A 17796-nucleotide genomic window follows, 5' to 3' on the forward strand; every position below is an offset into this window, starting at 1 on the left:
AAAATTAATAATATTTTAAAACATTTATCATTATCATTGATAAGTAGGAAAAAAAAAAGATATTTCTCATATATTGTTAACAAAATATTATACTATGTAAAGCGGGAAAGGAAACACTTCAATCGGTCGGACGGACCGGGGCTGTAAGAACCCGAACAGGAGCCATAAGCATGTGATAGTACTATAATTCAACCCAATGAAGCGAATATGGGTTTAAAGAAATAAAAAAGCCCTAATCGAATCGACAAGAGTGAGCAAGACAGAGGCCCGTAAACCCCCTCGCCGATCGCCGTGTGACTGCTCCGTCGCAAGTGTGCTCCGCCTCTGCTTCATTTTCACCTTTACCGTTATCACTTGGCCCGGCGTCTGTCTGGTTCTCTCTGCTGTGGGCGTACGACACAGGTTGGTTTGCATTTACAAGTGTAATATCTCTGCACTGATAAGAATATATTAAGTATTTATTCATGTTACAATACTTAGTTCCTGATAATTGATTAGAAATACTTGTTTAGGATCTTGCCAAAATTTCCAACTCTAAAACTTCTGATACTTATATCATACGAGAATTAGTATTTTGATTGAATTTTTATGAATTTGTAACCTTCTGATTGTGAGCTCTCCTAATTATCTAAAAGGTTCCGAGTCAGACTGCTCTCTACTGTTTATGATTAAAAAAAAACAGTATTCAATTATTTGGCCCATGATATAATTGTAGTTGAAGCTGGTATCACTGACTGGTTCTGATATGTTCTAAATGTCAAATCGCTGATTTAGTACACTGCATCTGTGTTTTTGAGGATAAAGTGGCACTGCACAAGCTCTGTTCTATAATTGAAGATAAATTTTTCTAGCGTTTGTTGCATACTGAATCGTTCTGATGGGTTTTTAATATCGAATGTTTTTTGTTCAATGGTTGAATAGTGAGATGGCTGTGTTTTGTTGTATTTTACCATTTGTGCTGTGTCATATTTGCATTATAGTGCTTTGCTACTGCCTTACAATCCAAATGTCAACAATATTCATGGTCATTTTTAATAATTTGGGAATATGCTATAATAATTAGGATAAATTGTAATGACCGGGTGCATCATGCGTCACTCTTTACTTTTATACAGTCTGTAGATAATTGTACGTTTGAGTTGGTTTAAGTGTGGATCCTATGACCTATGGTGAATCTAGAATACTTGGATTAACACCGGCTTTGATTCTGTTTTCACCATCTTAGATAAGAATACCCGTGTCAGATTGGATTGAACATTACACTTCAAAATCGAGACACAAATCTTTAGTTGGGTTTGAATATTACACTTGAAATGGAAACAATAATTTTAGCTGTTTTAAAAAGTCGATATTTGATGAACTTAAGTAAAATTTCTTTTTCCAATTTCATTTTGCAGCTCAGATTATGGAACCATCATCACCCGTTGAAGGAAAATCTTCAACAACATCAACTCCAACTACCGCACCTGCTTCAGTTGTCAGTACACCCACCTTAAAAGATGGAGACACTGTCAGCACTGAGTCAATGCATGGCTCTGTTGCCTCCATCCCTTCTCTTTCATACAGTGTGCCTCAAAATGCTAATAGAAACTCCGAGAGCCCTCATCGTTCATCATCTAACACTGTTAGTGGATCCCTCTGAAGCTATCTTTTTTCTGCTTGTTGGAAGTGTTTTTACCAAATACTTCATTACCCAAATAGGCAGATATTGCTGTCAAGTTGTTGCAAGCCTTTTGTGCATATTGTCAACTAACTTTTGATTATAACTGCAGGCAATGATAAATTCACCAGGTTCTTCATTTCCAAGACCTCCTGTTCCTGGTATTTCTTCTAGCAGTGCTCCTTCATTTTCATATAACATTCCACAAACTGAAGTTGCTGTGTCTGGTGGTCAGTCATTCCATTCAAGAATGGTAATGATGAATTTCTCTATACTTCCATCCAGACATTTACTTATTATATGATTTGTGCTTATCTTTAAAGTAAGACCTTTTACATTTGAATGAAATGTCAATATTCTTTTTCCAGTTGTGGATGTGATAAGATTCTATAAAAAATCTAGTGAATTTTCTCACAAAGAGTGGACTATTTTGATGCTTTGTTCATTGGTTCTCAAATGTAATAAACATCCTTATCAGGTGGTTGCCTCTGAAGTGCCAAAGAATGTCTCAGTTTCTCCTACATCTTTGCAACCTCCTGTTTCTGGACAGCTGGCACATCCCAGTTCATTTATACGAGGAATGCCACCACCTCCACCTGTTGCTGTCCCTAGAGACACTTCATCAAATGCTGCTAATTTCTCTTACAATGGACATCATCAGTCTGTATCTTCTGCACCACCTGTCCCTCATTCGACTTTAGGTCCCACATCTACAAATTTTTCACCAACATTCTGGATGCCATCCGGACCACCTTTTCAACAACCTCCAGGAAGAGCTGCGTCAGCACTACCACCCCCTCCTAACACCACTGTTGCCTCTTCACAGCAGCCAATTTATGGTTCCTATGCTTCCAATCCTCCTCAAGGAGTCTGGATTCAGCCTGCACCAATTGGTGGTTTGTCAAGACCCGTGATTTTACCATATCCTCCTCCTGCTGCTTTTCCTGGTTCCTTTTCATTGCCAGCTCAGCGTATGCCACCACCATCTGATGCTCAGCCTCCTGGTACTTCAACTGGAGTTCCTGGCATAGCTTCTGACAGCATGCCATCTGTTGGTTCTGTGATGCCACTTGAATTACCTCCAGGGACTGGTATGTCATATGTGTGAGTTAATTGATAATGTCCAGAAGTGGAGTTGCTGGGGTTTAGTTGAGTTATTTATTTATGTTTGGGTTTTTGCAGACAATAGCAAACATGTAAATGCTGTTGGTGTTGAACAGTTGGATGCATGGTCAGCCCACAGGTCTGAAACAGGAATCTTGTACTATTATAATTCTGTGACAGGACAGTCTACTTACCAGAAACCTCCTGGTTTTAAGGGAGAGGTAAGTCCAATGTTTCATGTCAACTGTTCTTTGGTGTATTGTGCTAATTTTATCCTTTCATGATCTATTTGTGCTTTCTTAATTAAACTAATGTTTTTTTTTTTTTTTTTCCTTTGACATTCTTGATATGTACTTCTTGTTGGCAGCCTGAAAGAGTCTATGCACAGCCAACTCCAATTTCATGGTGAGTGCTTCACATGCTTTAGTAGGATACACTCATTATTGCCTTTTTGTCACTCTTTGCCCCTTTGAATTGTCAAATATCTGCTTTTTTTCATTATTTGTTTGTTCAGGGAGAAGTGTGTTGGCACTGATTGGTCACTGGTTACCACAAATGATGGGAAAAGATACTACTACAATGCTAAAACCAAGGTAAAGTGAGACAGAGGTCTATTTTTAACTTAGATTTACTAACTTTCTGTTTTTAAAAACATGATGTTTGTTATAAAAAAATATAATGTTTATCTGGTTGATCAGTTGAGCAGCTGGCAAATACCAACGGATGTGGCTGAGCAAAGAAAAAAGCAAGAGAGTGATGTATTGAATTTGAAAGAACAATCAATGTCAGTGCCAAATACTAGTTTAACTGAAAAAGGATCTGGTCCTTTAAGCTTGAGTGCCCCTGCTATTCACACAGGTGGTCGTGATGCAATATCAGGTGTACCTGTGACATCATCATCATCATCATCTGCACTGGATTTGATCAAAAAGAAACTTCAAGATCCCACAGCCCCTGCCACTTCTTTAACCCCACCAGGAGGAGAAAAGTCATCTGAATTGAATGGTGATGATCAAGTAGGGAGTGAGAATGGAAAAGATAAAGTAAAAGATGAAAATGCTGATGGAAATCTATCAGACACTTCTTCAGATTCAGAGGATGTGGACAGTGGACCAACCAAAGAGGAACGTGCCCTTCAATTTAAGGTATCTTCTATATTATTGTCATCTTAAGGGCTGTTTTTTTTTTTCATCAAGTCCTATATTGGTAAAGTGGCTGAATCTGTAATGATGCTTGTATGAATAAAGTGCTGTACACACAAGGCCTGTTTCTTTTTGTAGACCGAATAAAGGGTCTGGTAAAAAGTTAATGTCTTGATGCATTAAGTCAGTTTTTTTTTTTGGCTTAACCCATTAACTCATTCTGTCTAGATTAAGTTAAAAATAAACAGTTATAATCAGATAGCTGTCCTCCAGATTAAGTGTTTAACCCATTAAGCATATTGAGTAAAGAAGAAACAGGCATTTAGTATGAAACTGGCGTTTATCATTAATTTTTAATATTATGGAATATTCAGGAGATGCTTAAGGAGCGTGGAGTGGCTCCTTTTTCTAAATGGGAAAAAGAGCTTCCAAAATTTGTGTTTGATCCACGTTTTAAGGTTTGTGATTCTTGTTTTTAAAATTTTCTTTTACTATTTTAATTATCGAGTCTAAAAAAACAATATTGTTTTGTAGTTAATTCCGAGCTATAGTGCAAGAAGAGCTATTTTTGATCATTTTGTTCGAACCCGCGCTGAAGAAGAACGCAAAGAAAAACGAGCAGCTCAGAAGGCTGCAGTCGAAGGCTACAGAAGGTTACTGGATGAGGCGAAGGAGGTTTGCATTAAGTCTGTCTCTAATTATAAGCCTCAAAATATTTTCATTTTTTATATATTTTTTATAATAAAATAAATTGGCGTTCTAATTTGTTATCATCCTATCAGGATATCAACCACCACACCGATTATCAAACATTTAAAAGAAAATGGGGTCATGATCCACGGTTTGAGGCCTTGGACAGGAAGGATCGTGAAGCTTTATTAAATGAAAGGTGAGTTCTTTTATTATTATTATTATTAGTATTGTTTACTTTTTTAGTATATTTTAGGAAGCTAAAATATATTGTTTCTGTTCAAGGGTTATTCCTCTAAGGAGGTCTGTTGAAGAAGAGGCGCGTGCAAAACGTGCAGCCTCTGTGTCTACTTTCAAGTCAATGCTGAAGGATAACAAGGACATTTCCTCCACTTCTCGTTGGTACAAGGTTAGTAAAAATACCTTTTAGTTTCTAAAAACCAAAAGTAGATTGTGTATTTATTTTATTTTATTTCTTTGAACTTTTGATCTTGAAGGTTAAGGATATTTTAAGAAATGACCCTCGATACAAATCTGTTAGGCATGAGGATAGGGAAGCTATATTTAATGAATATATTTCCGAGTTAAAAGTTTGTGAAGATGAAGCTGAAAGCATAGCAAAGGCAAAACGAGATGAGGAGGTACACCATCTAATTCTTAATTATTATTTGTGAACATGTATTTATATAATTATTAAATACAGGAGAAATTAAGGGAAAGAGAGCGGGCATTACGTAAAAGGAAAGAGAGAGAAGAACAGGAAGTAGAGAGGGTGCGTTCAAAAGCTAGAAGAAAGGAAGCCATTGAGTCATATCAAGCATTACTTGTAGAAACAATCAAAGATCCACAGGTACACTTTAGATGCACAGTTTTTATGATATGATATTTCTATTTAATTAATTAATTAATCAATTGATGATTTTAGGTTTCATGGACGGATGCAAAGGTTAAGCTAGAGAAGGATCCTCAAGGGCGTGCAGCCAATTCATATCTAGACCAATCAGATCTTGAAAAGCTTTTCCGTGAACATGTCAAGTCATTGCATGATGTAAGTTAGCCTCCTCATTAACAGCATTACTTCTCTTCTGAAGGTAAAATGTTTTTTTTTTTTTTTTTTAATTTGTTGTTTCAGCGATGTGCACACGAGTTTAAAGCATTGTTATCGGAAGTGATAACGAGTGAAGCATCCACAAAAGAGTACGAAGATGGCAAGACGGTTTTGACTTCATGGTCAACAGCCAAAGAGCTTCTAAAAGATGACACCAGATACAACAAAATGCCTAGAAAAGATCGTGAATCCTTGTGGAGGCGACACGTGGAAGATCTCCTCCGGCGAAGGCGCAAGTCAACAGTTGACCAACAAGACTCATCAGAAAAACATGGAGATGATAGAACAACAGCAGTTGATTCTAGGAAATACGTTTCAGCTTCTAGAAGAAACTACGATCCTCGTCGTTAGCTTTGTTATTTTAGAGCTATATATCATTTGAGATTTTATCCACCTTAGTCTTGTTGCATCACATGTGATCTTTTGTATTTTTTTTTGGTGTACCATGGCTAGAGTTATTTTGATTGGTTATCATATCATGTCATAGCGCTTCTATTTCACCAAAAACTGGATCCTTGTCGAAATGTTCACCAAACACTTACTTTATCTGAAAATTAACAAAATTGTTTGTAGAAACTAACAATCATATACAAATAAGCAACTTTAACTGAAAATTTTGCCAAAAAGTTTCAAGTTCGAAGCAAAAAGATCCCAAATTTATTGCAACTTTCATAAAGCCAATGAAAACTCGAAGGAAGGTTCAAAACCATAAACGTTCAGGCCACAAACAGCAAGCCTCACTCGACTCCAAAAGAAGCGGAAGCAAAAACAATTCATCTTTTTTCAAATAAATATTTCAGTAGTGATTTAGCCCCTGCTTCTTTTTCCGTCAACTACTGTCCCTATCTCCATAAACGATACTTAAATGATATTTGAGAAAATGACAAGGTACTTGAGAAATTGGAAGGAAATAAGTGTGGGCAGATTTGTAAAATGTAATGATAAGAGAACCTCCTTTCTGTAGCTTCACCTATATATTCTGTATAGATAAACCCCCTGAAAGAGACTAATTGACCATTTTACCCTTCCATTCCAAAAACCAAGTTTAACAATATTCATCAATTTTAACAATTTTAATCAACAGAGTTGGGATCAAAAAAAGAAAGGCAAATAAGTAAACCGTTAAATGTGTTGATACATTAAGCCAAGTTTTTTGGCTTAACCCATCAGGTCATTCTGTCCGGTTTAAGTGAAAAAGCAACATTCATGTGTAGCTGTCCAACTTAAGTGCTTAACCCATTAAGCTCATCAAGTCAAAAAGAAACTCCTTCCATTAAGTCCAATAAAAAATACACACCAATAACAATCAACTGTTTCACAAAAACAATACTATCCATTGCATTATTCAATAAATCATCAGGGATACAAAAAACACATCTCCTAATCGACATAATTCAACTACATAATTAATACATGAATTTACAGATTTAAATCATTTCACAACGCCAAAAAAAAACATCATCAAAAGGGCAATACAGTAAAAAAGAGAATAAAGAAAGTAGCTCTCTGAGTCTAAGCAAGAAACAAAGCTTCCAAATAATCATCAATATAAGCAAGACACGGCCAATGATCCGTTCTAATCCTAACCAAAGTCGATCCAACCCCAACTTCCATTTGAAATAAAAGATGATACATCGGAGGAAGAAATATCAATACATAAAAACACCCCATTTTTCTTTTATTCAAATAACCCCCATTTTCATTTCCATTTTCACCATACTCCAAATAAAGTGGGCCCTCACTCACATTCAAATCCGCCACCACAACATCAAGATCACCAGAATCTTTCAAAACCACATCACTTAAAACCCCTCCATCCTTCACAACATCAATAAGCGAATCCCCAACAACATTCACAACAAAACGCGCTAAATTCCGTTCAACACCTCGAACAAGTTCCCTCGCCGGAATTTCAAGAAACTTCACGGACCGTGTCCCGTTCACGGCGGCAACACCTCTGCCGCCCTTCACCGGAAAAGTCTCCCGCCCGGTGCTCGATGAACTCCCGCAAGCCTCCCACAACGCGTTAAACAAATCTATGTAATACCCGGGTACCGAATCTTTATCAACATCTTCGGGGACAATCGCGTTCGAAAACATGTCCTCGATCCCTACGGTAACACTATGGAGGTGACCACACACGATCTGACCGTTTTCCGTGTTCGATTCTATCGACACATCGATGAGTCCCGGTGTCGGTTCTTGTGGCTGCAATTCAATCAAAACTGGTGATTTGAAGTTGTCATCTTCTTTTATATAACCGTTGCCAGCTGGCACGATTTCTAGGGAATCGGGTTTATTCTTTTTGGTGGGTCCCCCAAGGAGAAATGGTATGCGGTATGGTTGGATCGACCCGTATGGAGCTGAAGACGAGAACTTGAGGACAGTTGCATATAATGCGGGAAGCAAATCGGGTTCGGGCCCACCCCATATTCGATTAAAGGGTTCTGATTGGAAGCTTAAGTTACATGATATTACGATTTTGATCCCTTCCATGTGTCTGAAATCAGGGATTGAAGAGAAGTGTCTTCTCAAGATTTCAACGATTTCTGAAACTTTTGAATCGGTTACACGAAGGGGTTCATTTGGGCCTTCGATTGCAGGAATGATTGGGGTATTATCGGTATTATTATTATTAATACTATTTGGGATTTCTGGTTGCCATGATGAGGTGTCATTGTCTCTGATGACTTCAAGATTGTTGTTGTTACTAATGTTGAAAGATGATAAAGATAAGGACCAAGATTGTTTGACTAATAGGGGTTTGACTCGGTCAAGGTGGATGTAGGATGAAATATGTTTTGATTTTTTGGAATCCAAAGACAATTTTGGAGATTGGATGTTGAAGAATGAGGTGGAATGAGAAGATGGTGGAATTCCAGGGAGTTGATCCCCGGTTGTTAGCAAGTGTCTGAGCTTGTTTCCTGGCACACAGAGTAGCATCCGCAAGTATATTCTGAAAATGCAAGAAATAGCAATGTACTTAATATGAGTAAATGACCATTTTACCCTTGTGAGAATAGTGAAGGATTGTTTTTTTGATACCTTGCATTGTCACGGACTTCAAGATCTGGAAAATGTAAGCAGGTGAATGCAAGAAGACGAGATAACCCAAGAAAGAATCGAGAGCTTTGGTGATGCATCAATATTGTTCTACAAAGAACAAGAACTTTACTTCCTTGAGACCATGATCTTAATCCTGTATCTGGGCCATGTTTTTGAACTAAAATACGCATGTATTTACCATAAAGCTCTAGCAATCCACCTGGTGGAACTGTTTCATTTTCAGCGATTTTTTCAAAAAGTGGGAAATAAGATCCCAATCGATAGTCTACTTTGACCTTTGGAAGCAAATGATTGTTGAATGTTTGAAGCAGACGTTCTCCAAACACATGGTGCTTATGACACCTCAGCAATCGGTTCACAAAAGCTACAATCACAGGAATCAATCCCTGAGAGTTTAGTGTCATGGACACTAGCATCCTCTGCACAATTGAAGTTTGATGCATAAATATGAATATGACCTAATCTATATAAGTGGAATGTAGCTATGAAAGATCTTACATTTTACCTCTGAAGCATGGAAGATTGTGGACTCCATGAGAGTTCTGGTGGAAGAACCATTATCAGAATGAGAAGATGCTCCTATCAAAAGTTTATGAAACATCCTGAACGCAACTGAAGTTTCAGTGCTCCATGGTGGCAACCATTTGAAACCAGACACAGATTCAAGACCATCTTCAAATAGCTTCACTACAGGGACATCAGAAACCATCTGACCATTACCATTTGCATCTGCCACTCTTGACATGTCGAGTAAAATTGAACAATATGCAATCAAATCAAGCTTCAAAGCCTTCAAAGCAAGTGGATCGAATACACTTGGGTAAAATCTTAAAGCTGTTGCAAAGATTCTCTCTTTAATGACCTTTCTTGTTGACATCACTATTCCCATGAAGCCCAATAACCAGTGAAGTGCAAGCACTCTGAAAACCAAAACATGTTGTGTTTCCCTTGAAATAAGCAACAAACGGCTGATAACTTCATTTTCTTGTCCACTAAAAGCTTCGGGGAATTTCAAATACATTCCTAGAAATGCGTGGCATAGCAGCATATCGAATGTGTAAAGTAACCCAGAAAACTGCACCTTCAACAATGAAGCCTGCAACTCCAATGCTACAGCCACCGGCATTATAATGGACATGAACTCAAATAACCCAAAAGGTGTCAAAAATGGAGGCCATTCAAGCAAGAAAGACATTACCCTCCTCAATTCCTTAATCGGTAAAACAGAATTCTCTCTGGCTGAACCTCCTCCGATCAAAAACTGGGGAACATTGAATGGTATCAACGGAATTGAAGTTGTAAGAATTGAAACGTTTACCTTCGAGATCACTATTCCATGAACGATACTTGCTAGCATTAATACATAGCTTTGAGCAACATGAGTTTTCTCGCTTTGACATAATGTCCACAAATGTCCAGCTGTTTCTGATAACAAGCTAGGGCATTCTCTCTCTAATTCACGCAAACACTCGCATGCGGAACCTCGTAGCTGTCGATCTACACCGTGATTTGGGCGGTTTACAACCGTCAACAACACCTCAATCAAACCCTCGAGTTGACTTGTGTAAGTCAAACAAGGGGTTTTACTATCCTCGCTGTTATCGATGGTAGAAAGTATAAATATAGATGTAGTTGATACGAGTAGCTGTTCTTTGAGGGAATAAGTGATTGAAACGCCGTCGACCGGAGAATTGATGACGGAGCGAAGTGTTTCGAGGAAGCGTGCTAGGGTGTTTTCCGTTTCGGTATCGGATTCCGGCGATGGAAAAAATGAGGTGAAGTATTCTTCAAGGAAGACGATGAGGTGTAGCTTGAGGTTGAGTGGGAGATCTTTGCGGGAGATGGAGGATAGACAGAGGTCGATGAGAGAGATACCGGTGTAGTTCAACGAAATCCAGCGGTCACGGCGGTATCCACCGTACTGGTGGTCGTCGATTAAAGACTCCCACTCTGGCGGCGTCAGTGGTTTCAGTGGTGTCGGCGCCGGAGCCGGATTGTTCTCCATCTTTGCCGTGTATCTTCATTAGTTTTGCTTCCTTTTGTAGATTGGTACTTTGGATTTTGGTCGTTTAGTTTAGTTTAGATAAAAGGAGATTAAGTCCCTAAGTTCTCAATTCATAACATTTTAGTCCTTTTGATTTTGAAAATTCTTGTTGCCAACACGATAATTATGATTAATAATGTCAAACATAATTAGCTTTTGAAAAACTAGTAACACTATTTCCATGTGATTTTCTTTCATAATACTTAAACTCTAAGTAACTCTACCTTTCCTATGCTTTAATTTACAAAATAAGCCAATTGAACATGACAAGATAATAAAATATGAATATTGAATTTGGATCATGAGAAACACTTTCCTGTTAGAAGATCCATCAAAATGGATAAACATCAATAACGATATTTTTTAGGGATTAAAGGTAGTTTGAACGAAAACATTTAAATTTTAAGACCAAATATTTATGATCAAAATTACACGACCAAGTTTTAGTACAAAACTTTCAGCAGCAGCAATGTGCACCTGTTTTGTGTTCACAATCCTCCTAAACCATTTAGATTATGAGGCGTTGCCCCTTTACCCTGTAAGTGGGCACAAACTGTGTCATTCGTCACGCCCAAGATCAAACTAGTCTAAACAAGTATGAACTCTAACTAACTTGTATTTGAGCATAGTCTAACATTTCATTAAATTGTAATTTCAACTACCTAAAAATGCTTATGCTTAATGACACAAAACTCACAAACATAATGTGTTCATGTTGCATATGGTTATGACTACCCATAACAAGATCCTAGTGACTGAAATGTGAAATTCCACACATAAAGTCCAAGGTTTGAACCCTGTCATGCCCAAAATATTGCTTGTGTTTTGTGATTGAACTTTTCATGTGTCCCCCGTGAGTCAGCTTAGCACGAGCTGCTCAAATGGTGCAGGTTACCATATAGTTATGCCTTAAAACTTGGTTAAATATTTGGTTGTTGCTCGTAGTTACCTTTAAAGGTATCATTTTTTTTTGTCTTTCGTTAGGCGATTTATGGAATAAGAACTTTAAAATGTTCCTTAATGTTGCGTTAACCTCTTGTGAACTAGACGACTTAATGGCGTCTCTGTCTCACCTTGTTCCACCTTTTTGAATGAATAAAAAAAATATACAATTTTTGTTCCATTGACATTGGTCTCAACTAGGTCCAACCATGTCAAACGCAATACTATCTGTCGTGCCTTGTAAAACAAACGGGCCCCTCAGATTTTTCGACAATGAGATTGTACTTTCTTGGAAGTAAACAAATTATGCATAAGAAACAAGAAAACATTTTAGAAACCTCATGCTTATTAGAGGTGACAGGTGCAAAGAGTTATTGATACAATGAACATGAAAAACCATCAACAATTACTTGTAAAAAAAAGGGCTTAATTATAACTTGAGATGATTATTTAGCCCGAGGATCATCACTCTCTAAAGAAACCCCACGAGGATCTTCCCTAACTAACAATGCCAATACGTTGTGTGAACTCCATATTTTGGTTAAATTAGTACTTGAGTCACTTAAAGTGATAGCAAAAACAGCATCAAATCCACCTGCCCCTGGAACTCCACCCAACAACACACCTTCTGTGTCCATCGTCACATCCAGGAGTCTAGTCTGAGATTCAGGCTCGATCTGTAAAATTCAAATTCATATTTTGTGATTAAATATAATTAATAATTGCATCTGTATCATTATTTATCTCAAATAAACAGCAATTTATAGCTCTTTGTTATTCAGCATCACTTCTGGACACAAGGGTAAAATGGTCATTTACTCATATTTCGACAACTGAAACAATCTTTTGAACTCAAGACTGAATTTGGATAACTTATGTTTGACTTTGAAGTTAGATGATGAAAAAGTAATGAATTTATAACAGAAAAAAAAAAAAAACTAACCGGGATGCCTGCAGCCTCACCCATCTGTCGCATGAGGGAGCGGATGTTTTGCATGGAATCTCTTGCTCCCAATAGTGCTTTAACTATTTCTACATCACTTGTTTTACTAAATTGCCCCTCCCACTGCTCAACCAACAATTATTTTCTTTATATTTGGAAGGCATTGTTATAATTAGGTACATTTTTTAACCCTAGTTTAAATAAAAGAGACAAAAGGAATCACCTTCTCTGATTTAAGCATGCTGCAGCTTTCAACAACAGTTTTGTATGAATCCCAGTTTTCTGCAGCCAATTTGCTTAACAAATTAAGCTGTTCTTCAAGTTCAGAATTTGCTTTTGACAACTTGTTCCATGTTTCTGTTGACTTTTGTGGGTCAGATTTTTGCCATTTCTTCACAGCACCAACCATAGATGGTGTTGATGATCCTCCACTCCCGGGTTCTCCCAATACCTTACAAAAAAATTCACAAAATCTGTAAAATACACTACTCTTTAAGTACAAAAAGTAAAACTAAAGATTGTAGTTATTGTTGTTGTTAGCATATTCACCAGATTCATTAATGGTGGCAAGGAGAATTTAGTCCTTTCATGATCCCACTTTCCTTTCAACACTTCACCAATCACTTCATCTAATGGTGTGCTACACACAGCTTCCTGTAATCATAAAACAATATAGTGTCTAATTCAAAACATTAAAATATTATAAATGTATTTTTTTTTTCTTCCCATTAAGCCCTTATGGGTAAAGTGGTTGAAGGGGTAATGATGTTTGTCTAGATAAAGTGTTGCATACACAAGGTATGTTTCTTTTTCTTGACTAAATAAATCGTCTGATTGAGACTAAATGACCATTTAACCCCTACATTCCAAAAAATAAAAAATTGCACAATATTAAAGGGTTAGCGCCTTACTACATTAAGCCAAGTTTTTTTTTTTTTTTTTTTTTTGGCTAAACCCATAAAGTCTTTCTTCTAGATTAAGTCAAAAAAGAAACATCCCATGTATAATTGTCCACATTAAGTGCTTAACCTATTAAGCCCATTAAGTCAAAAAGACATCCCCAAAGTTTAATATGTGTGTGTGTGTGTGTGTGAGAGAGAGAGAGAGAGAGAGAGAGAGAGAGATACCTGAGCTGAGGAAATGATTTTTGGTGAAAAGCGGACATAACGATGGCTTCCATAAACAGCAGAACTAACATCAAAACCACTGCCAACTTTCCCTTGAGCAATGCAGTGAGCAGTTTGAGCTATCATATGCACAGTATCCAAATTTGAACTGAAGTCAATTTTTTGATCTTTACTGGAACTTAAAAGATCAACAACTCCAAGGTAATGTAGTAAAGCAGCTACTACAGCAGTTGTCATGGCTGCAGATGATCCTAACCCAGTTTTTGCAACTTCAGGCTTGATGTTTTTTTCTCCATTTGATTCTTCAGCATTAAAAGTAATTGATGTGAATGGTGGAAGAGAAGCCAATGATTCCGGGACTAAAGGAAGCCCACGTGCTTCAATCTAAACTTGTACATACAACTTTTCAGATACTTCAAAGTGCTAAATTTCAAGAAATAGCAATGCACTTTCATTTCTTTGTGCATTATAGCATCTTACTTTGACTTCTTTCTATTACAACTTTGTACATTGTGCATTGCACTTTTACTTTCTTTTTCTTATTAGGACATTGTGTAAAATTTTCAAAGTACAAAGTTGTAATAGGGAAAAAATTGAAAGTAGGATGATATAAATAACAAATGAATGTGAGGAGTACATTGCTTTTTCTTGCATCTGACCCAATTTCAAATCTCTTTATACAATCAGCATTGAAAGAGCAACTGATATTACTTTACAGAATGATATATACCTGATTCCGATATGAATAGAAGTCATTGCAACCCAAGATTGTAATATCCATACCTGTATAAATAATCAGTTATTCATCAGAATGTTGAGTTCGTTTTATTCATTAAAATATGCAAATATGAAGCCTATATTGTACCTTGTGACAGTAATTTGTGCAAATCATTCCTCTTATTCTTGTCCAGTGTGGCATATGCTGCTGCTATGGAATATTGGACTGCATACTCAACAAAGGGGTTCCTTGATTCACTGAGATTGAAGCAAAAGTTGATGAAGATCAGTGATAAGACTTTTAAGTCACAACTTTAAAAACCAATAATCTTTGGCATATTTCTTTATCAGGTGCTCTAAATCATTTGTTGGTATTCAACATACATTGTTCTAAACATTCAATCAAAACACTTGCCTTGAACATTGAAGCGTAAAATCTTTTAGTGACATTTTGTATGTAGTTTCTCTTGACATCTGAGGAGAGTTTACCTTCACTTCCATCCATTCCTGAAAACAAAAGAGATAAGGACTATAGTCTATAACAACACAAATGCATTATATTGTTCTAAGAGGCATTATCTTCATAGATATATAAACAAATAACAGGTGCAAATACATGTTTGATTATTGCATTACTAGAAGAAAAGAAAAAAAAAAAAAAAAACAAATTTCAACATAGATCACTCACCTCTGCCAAACTATCAGATCCCACTACATCATTAATTGGCTTAAGAATAGCATAAAATCGAGCATTTGTACTGAGCACGATTCCTGCATTGGGTCTCTCCAATACCAGATAACCACCAGTCATCAGAACCTTCCCCGGAGCAGAAGCAACCCTAAAAAGATCAAAACTCAACTTTCAAACAGCAAGTTTCTCTATTATCCTCTTTAGAACGTATTCAAAGCAAGCATAGTTCAAGATAGACCAGAAATACATGCCATTACGACTCAGTTCCAAACTAATCATTTAAACACGAACAGAGGTATTCGGGACTTACACAGCCATTTTTCAAAAAATCGCAGTCGACGATTGAAAGATTGAGCTGAAACAACCTACAAATGTAGTCAAAATCACTTAGTTTCTTTCGGAAAACGTAATTTGATCGGTACATGAAAGACAAGTAATCGTCTTACCCAGAATAGAATTCGACGGAGAAACTATAGAGCAAGCGTAGTGTGATTGAGAAGGAGAAAACACCAGCTGCCATGGTATGTTGATTGTTAATATAGTTATTGACGTTCAACGTTGCATCGCTGCTTGACGAGGGCCCACACTCGTCACTCACACTCTTCACATCTTCCACATTTTAGTGCTCCCTTTTGTCCATATATATGGGACTAAAATATTGTATAAAGCAGCAGGTCTTCTTTGATTTTAGATTTGGTCAAATTTTGTTATACTTATATCAAATACCGAGATAGTTTGTTTTTATCATTTTCTTCCCGGAATCAGAAATTCCGAAATATATATTTTGTTTGAAAAAAAAGTGATTTTAATGTAATATAAGGTTAGTCTGGTAAAGAAATCTTTTTCCACAATAAATAAACTTGATCATCTTTAAATTGCTTAAGGGAAATGGTTATTGTAGTCAACTATCTTTCGTATACTAGTTAAAATGGTCCATCATGATTATTTTTTGTATTTAAAGGGCTTGTACTTGTAATTTTATGGTTTAAAATGTCAAATTTTAACATTTGAAAGGTTCAACCGATAACACCCATCATATCAAGATCTTTGTTTATGCCACGTCATTGCCAAGTAGATTAAAGATGTTATGTCATTGTCACGTGTGTGTAAGTAAATGAAACCTAATATCCGTTTAAATCTGAACTAGGGATGATAAAAAAACCCCATACCTAATGGGAACCCGAAACCCACACCCATTTTGACCGGGGAATCCCCAAGTTAATTGGGGATGGGGATGGGGATGTGGATACCCTTAATCCCCGACCCTGGACCCACTGCCGACATATATTAATATATAAAAATAATATCGAACATATATTTATAGTCCAATTTATAATACATAAAATTTGATCTAAGTAATCTAACTCATTAGTAATTACTTGGTTGAAATTATACTTTTACTTTTTCTTTTATCTAATTTAAATTCGTGTATATATATTTTTTCTCTTTGGTTGATCTATTTTACCTTAAATATCAATCTGATAATTTTTTTCTACTTGATTTTTCATGTATGTATTTAAATTTGAAAGAAAATTTATTTATATTTTTATGCAATTTATGGGTACTTGTATATTTATAAAATCTTTAAACTTATGCTAGTAAATTGAAATTTATAGTTTTTTCTTACATAAAAGTTTACATATTAAAAGAGAAAAAATAAATCCTCGTTTCCCCGTTGGGGATCCCCGGTCCCCATTGGGGGTGGGGATGGGGGTTTATCTATATTCTCTGATGGGGATGGGGATGAGGATGGGGATGAGAATGAGGACTCGAGGATGGGGATGGGGATTGGGGTCCCCTATGTTCCCCGCCCTCGTTGTCATCTCTACTATGAACTGTCCCTTTCATCTTCTTTATTCTGCTACCTTTTCATCCGTATACTTTTCTCAAACTGTTCTTGGCACGAATCTTCCAAGACACACTGTGTCTAAGGCAGGGAAAATAATCCCGTGCAGTGTGTGTAAACAAGCAGGGCATAACAAGGTTAATTGTCCTAAAGTTGAAAGGCCACATGTATAAATAGCAAGGGTTCAAAGGCCCACAAAACTTAAGGTTACCAAAAGGAAAATAAAGCCCAAGGGTGACGATGGTGAAAGAAGTTGTGGACCAAAGGCAGTTGATGAAGGAAATTGTGGAACAAAGGCAATTGATGAAGAAAGTTATGGACCAAAGTCAGTTGATGAAGGAGAAAAGGACCAAAAGTTGGTGGTAAAAGAAAAAATATAAAGATAATCATAAAAATGAAACTTGCAAATAAGGTTAAGACCAATGATGGTGTAACATTCCAAATATACAGGTCAAAATTTACATTTTTAAATACATTATTATAAAACCAACAATATAAGAAAGCATCCATAATATCATGTCATGTCAAAACCGAAGTAGAAATAATCAAAACATGTTATCATAAAACAATATCAGAGTGTAATCCCAAAGATCTCGTGTGAAGAAAACCATAGTGTGATGCACTGTGATCAAGTTGACTCCTTTCCTTCAAAAAGCAGTTCCTGAAACCAAAACTGAAAACTGTAAGCACAAAGCTTAGTGAGTTCCCCATCATAC

General features: G+C 36.6%; 3 protein-coding genes across 3 annotated transcripts; 1 reads left to right on the plus strand and 2 right to left on the minus strand.

Moving 5' to 3' along the window:
- Nucleotides 1-178: 178 nt before the first annotated feature.
- Nucleotides 179-6175, plus strand: PRP40C (pre-mRNA-processing protein 40C). Its single transcript, XM_078983595.1, has 16 exons — nt 179-402; nt 1398-1624; nt 1773-1913; nt 2139-2751; nt 2843-2985; nt 3132-3169; nt 3279-3357; nt 3463-3909; nt 4281-4364; nt 4441-4581; nt 4689-4795; nt 4882-5005; nt 5094-5237; nt 5300-5446; nt 5522-5644; nt 5729-6175. Exons 2-16 carry the CDS (start codon nt 1406-1408, stop codon nt 6053-6055), a joined length of 2877 nt encoding a protein of 958 aa, XP_078839721.1. The 5' UTR covers nt 179-402; nt 1398-1405; the 3' UTR covers nt 6056-6175.
- Nucleotides 6176-7017: 842 nt separating this feature from the next.
- LOC145035027 (AP-5 complex subunit beta-like protein) lies at nt 7018-10800 on the minus strand. Its single transcript, XM_078983596.1, has 3 exons — nt 9276-10800; nt 8750-9189; nt 7018-8660 (listed from the first exon to the last, which is right to left on the minus strand). Exons 1-3 carry the CDS (start codon nt 10773-10775, stop codon nt 7217-7219), a joined length of 3384 nt encoding a protein of 1127 aa, XP_078839722.1. The 5' UTR covers nt 10776-10800; the 3' UTR covers nt 7018-7216.
- Nucleotides 10801-12060: 1260 nt separating this feature from the next.
- On the minus strand, nt 12061-15796 carry LOC145035028 (phosphomevalonate kinase, peroxisomal-like). Its single transcript, XM_078983598.1, has 11 exons — nt 15681-15796; nt 15545-15599; nt 15232-15382; nt 14959-15050; nt 14692-14801; nt 14557-14609; nt 13827-14210; nt 13249-13353; nt 12923-13150; nt 12700-12822; nt 12061-12433 (listed from the first exon to the last, which is right to left on the minus strand). The coding sequence occupies exons 2-11, from the start codon at nt 15550-15552 to the stop codon at nt 12203-12205; spliced, it is 1485 nt and encodes a 494-aa protein (XP_078839724.1). The 5' UTR covers nt 15553-15599; nt 15681-15796; the 3' UTR covers nt 12061-12202.
- Between the last annotated feature and the right edge of the window lie 2000 nt (nt 15797-17796).

This window comes from Lactuca saligna, chromosome 3, assembly GCF_052625555.1.
Source record: "Lactuca saligna cultivar CGN05327 chromosome 3, ASM5262555v1, whole genome shotgun sequence".
Classification (NCBI taxonomy): domain Eukaryota; kingdom Viridiplantae; phylum Streptophyta; class Magnoliopsida; order Asterales; family Asteraceae; genus Lactuca; species Lactuca saligna.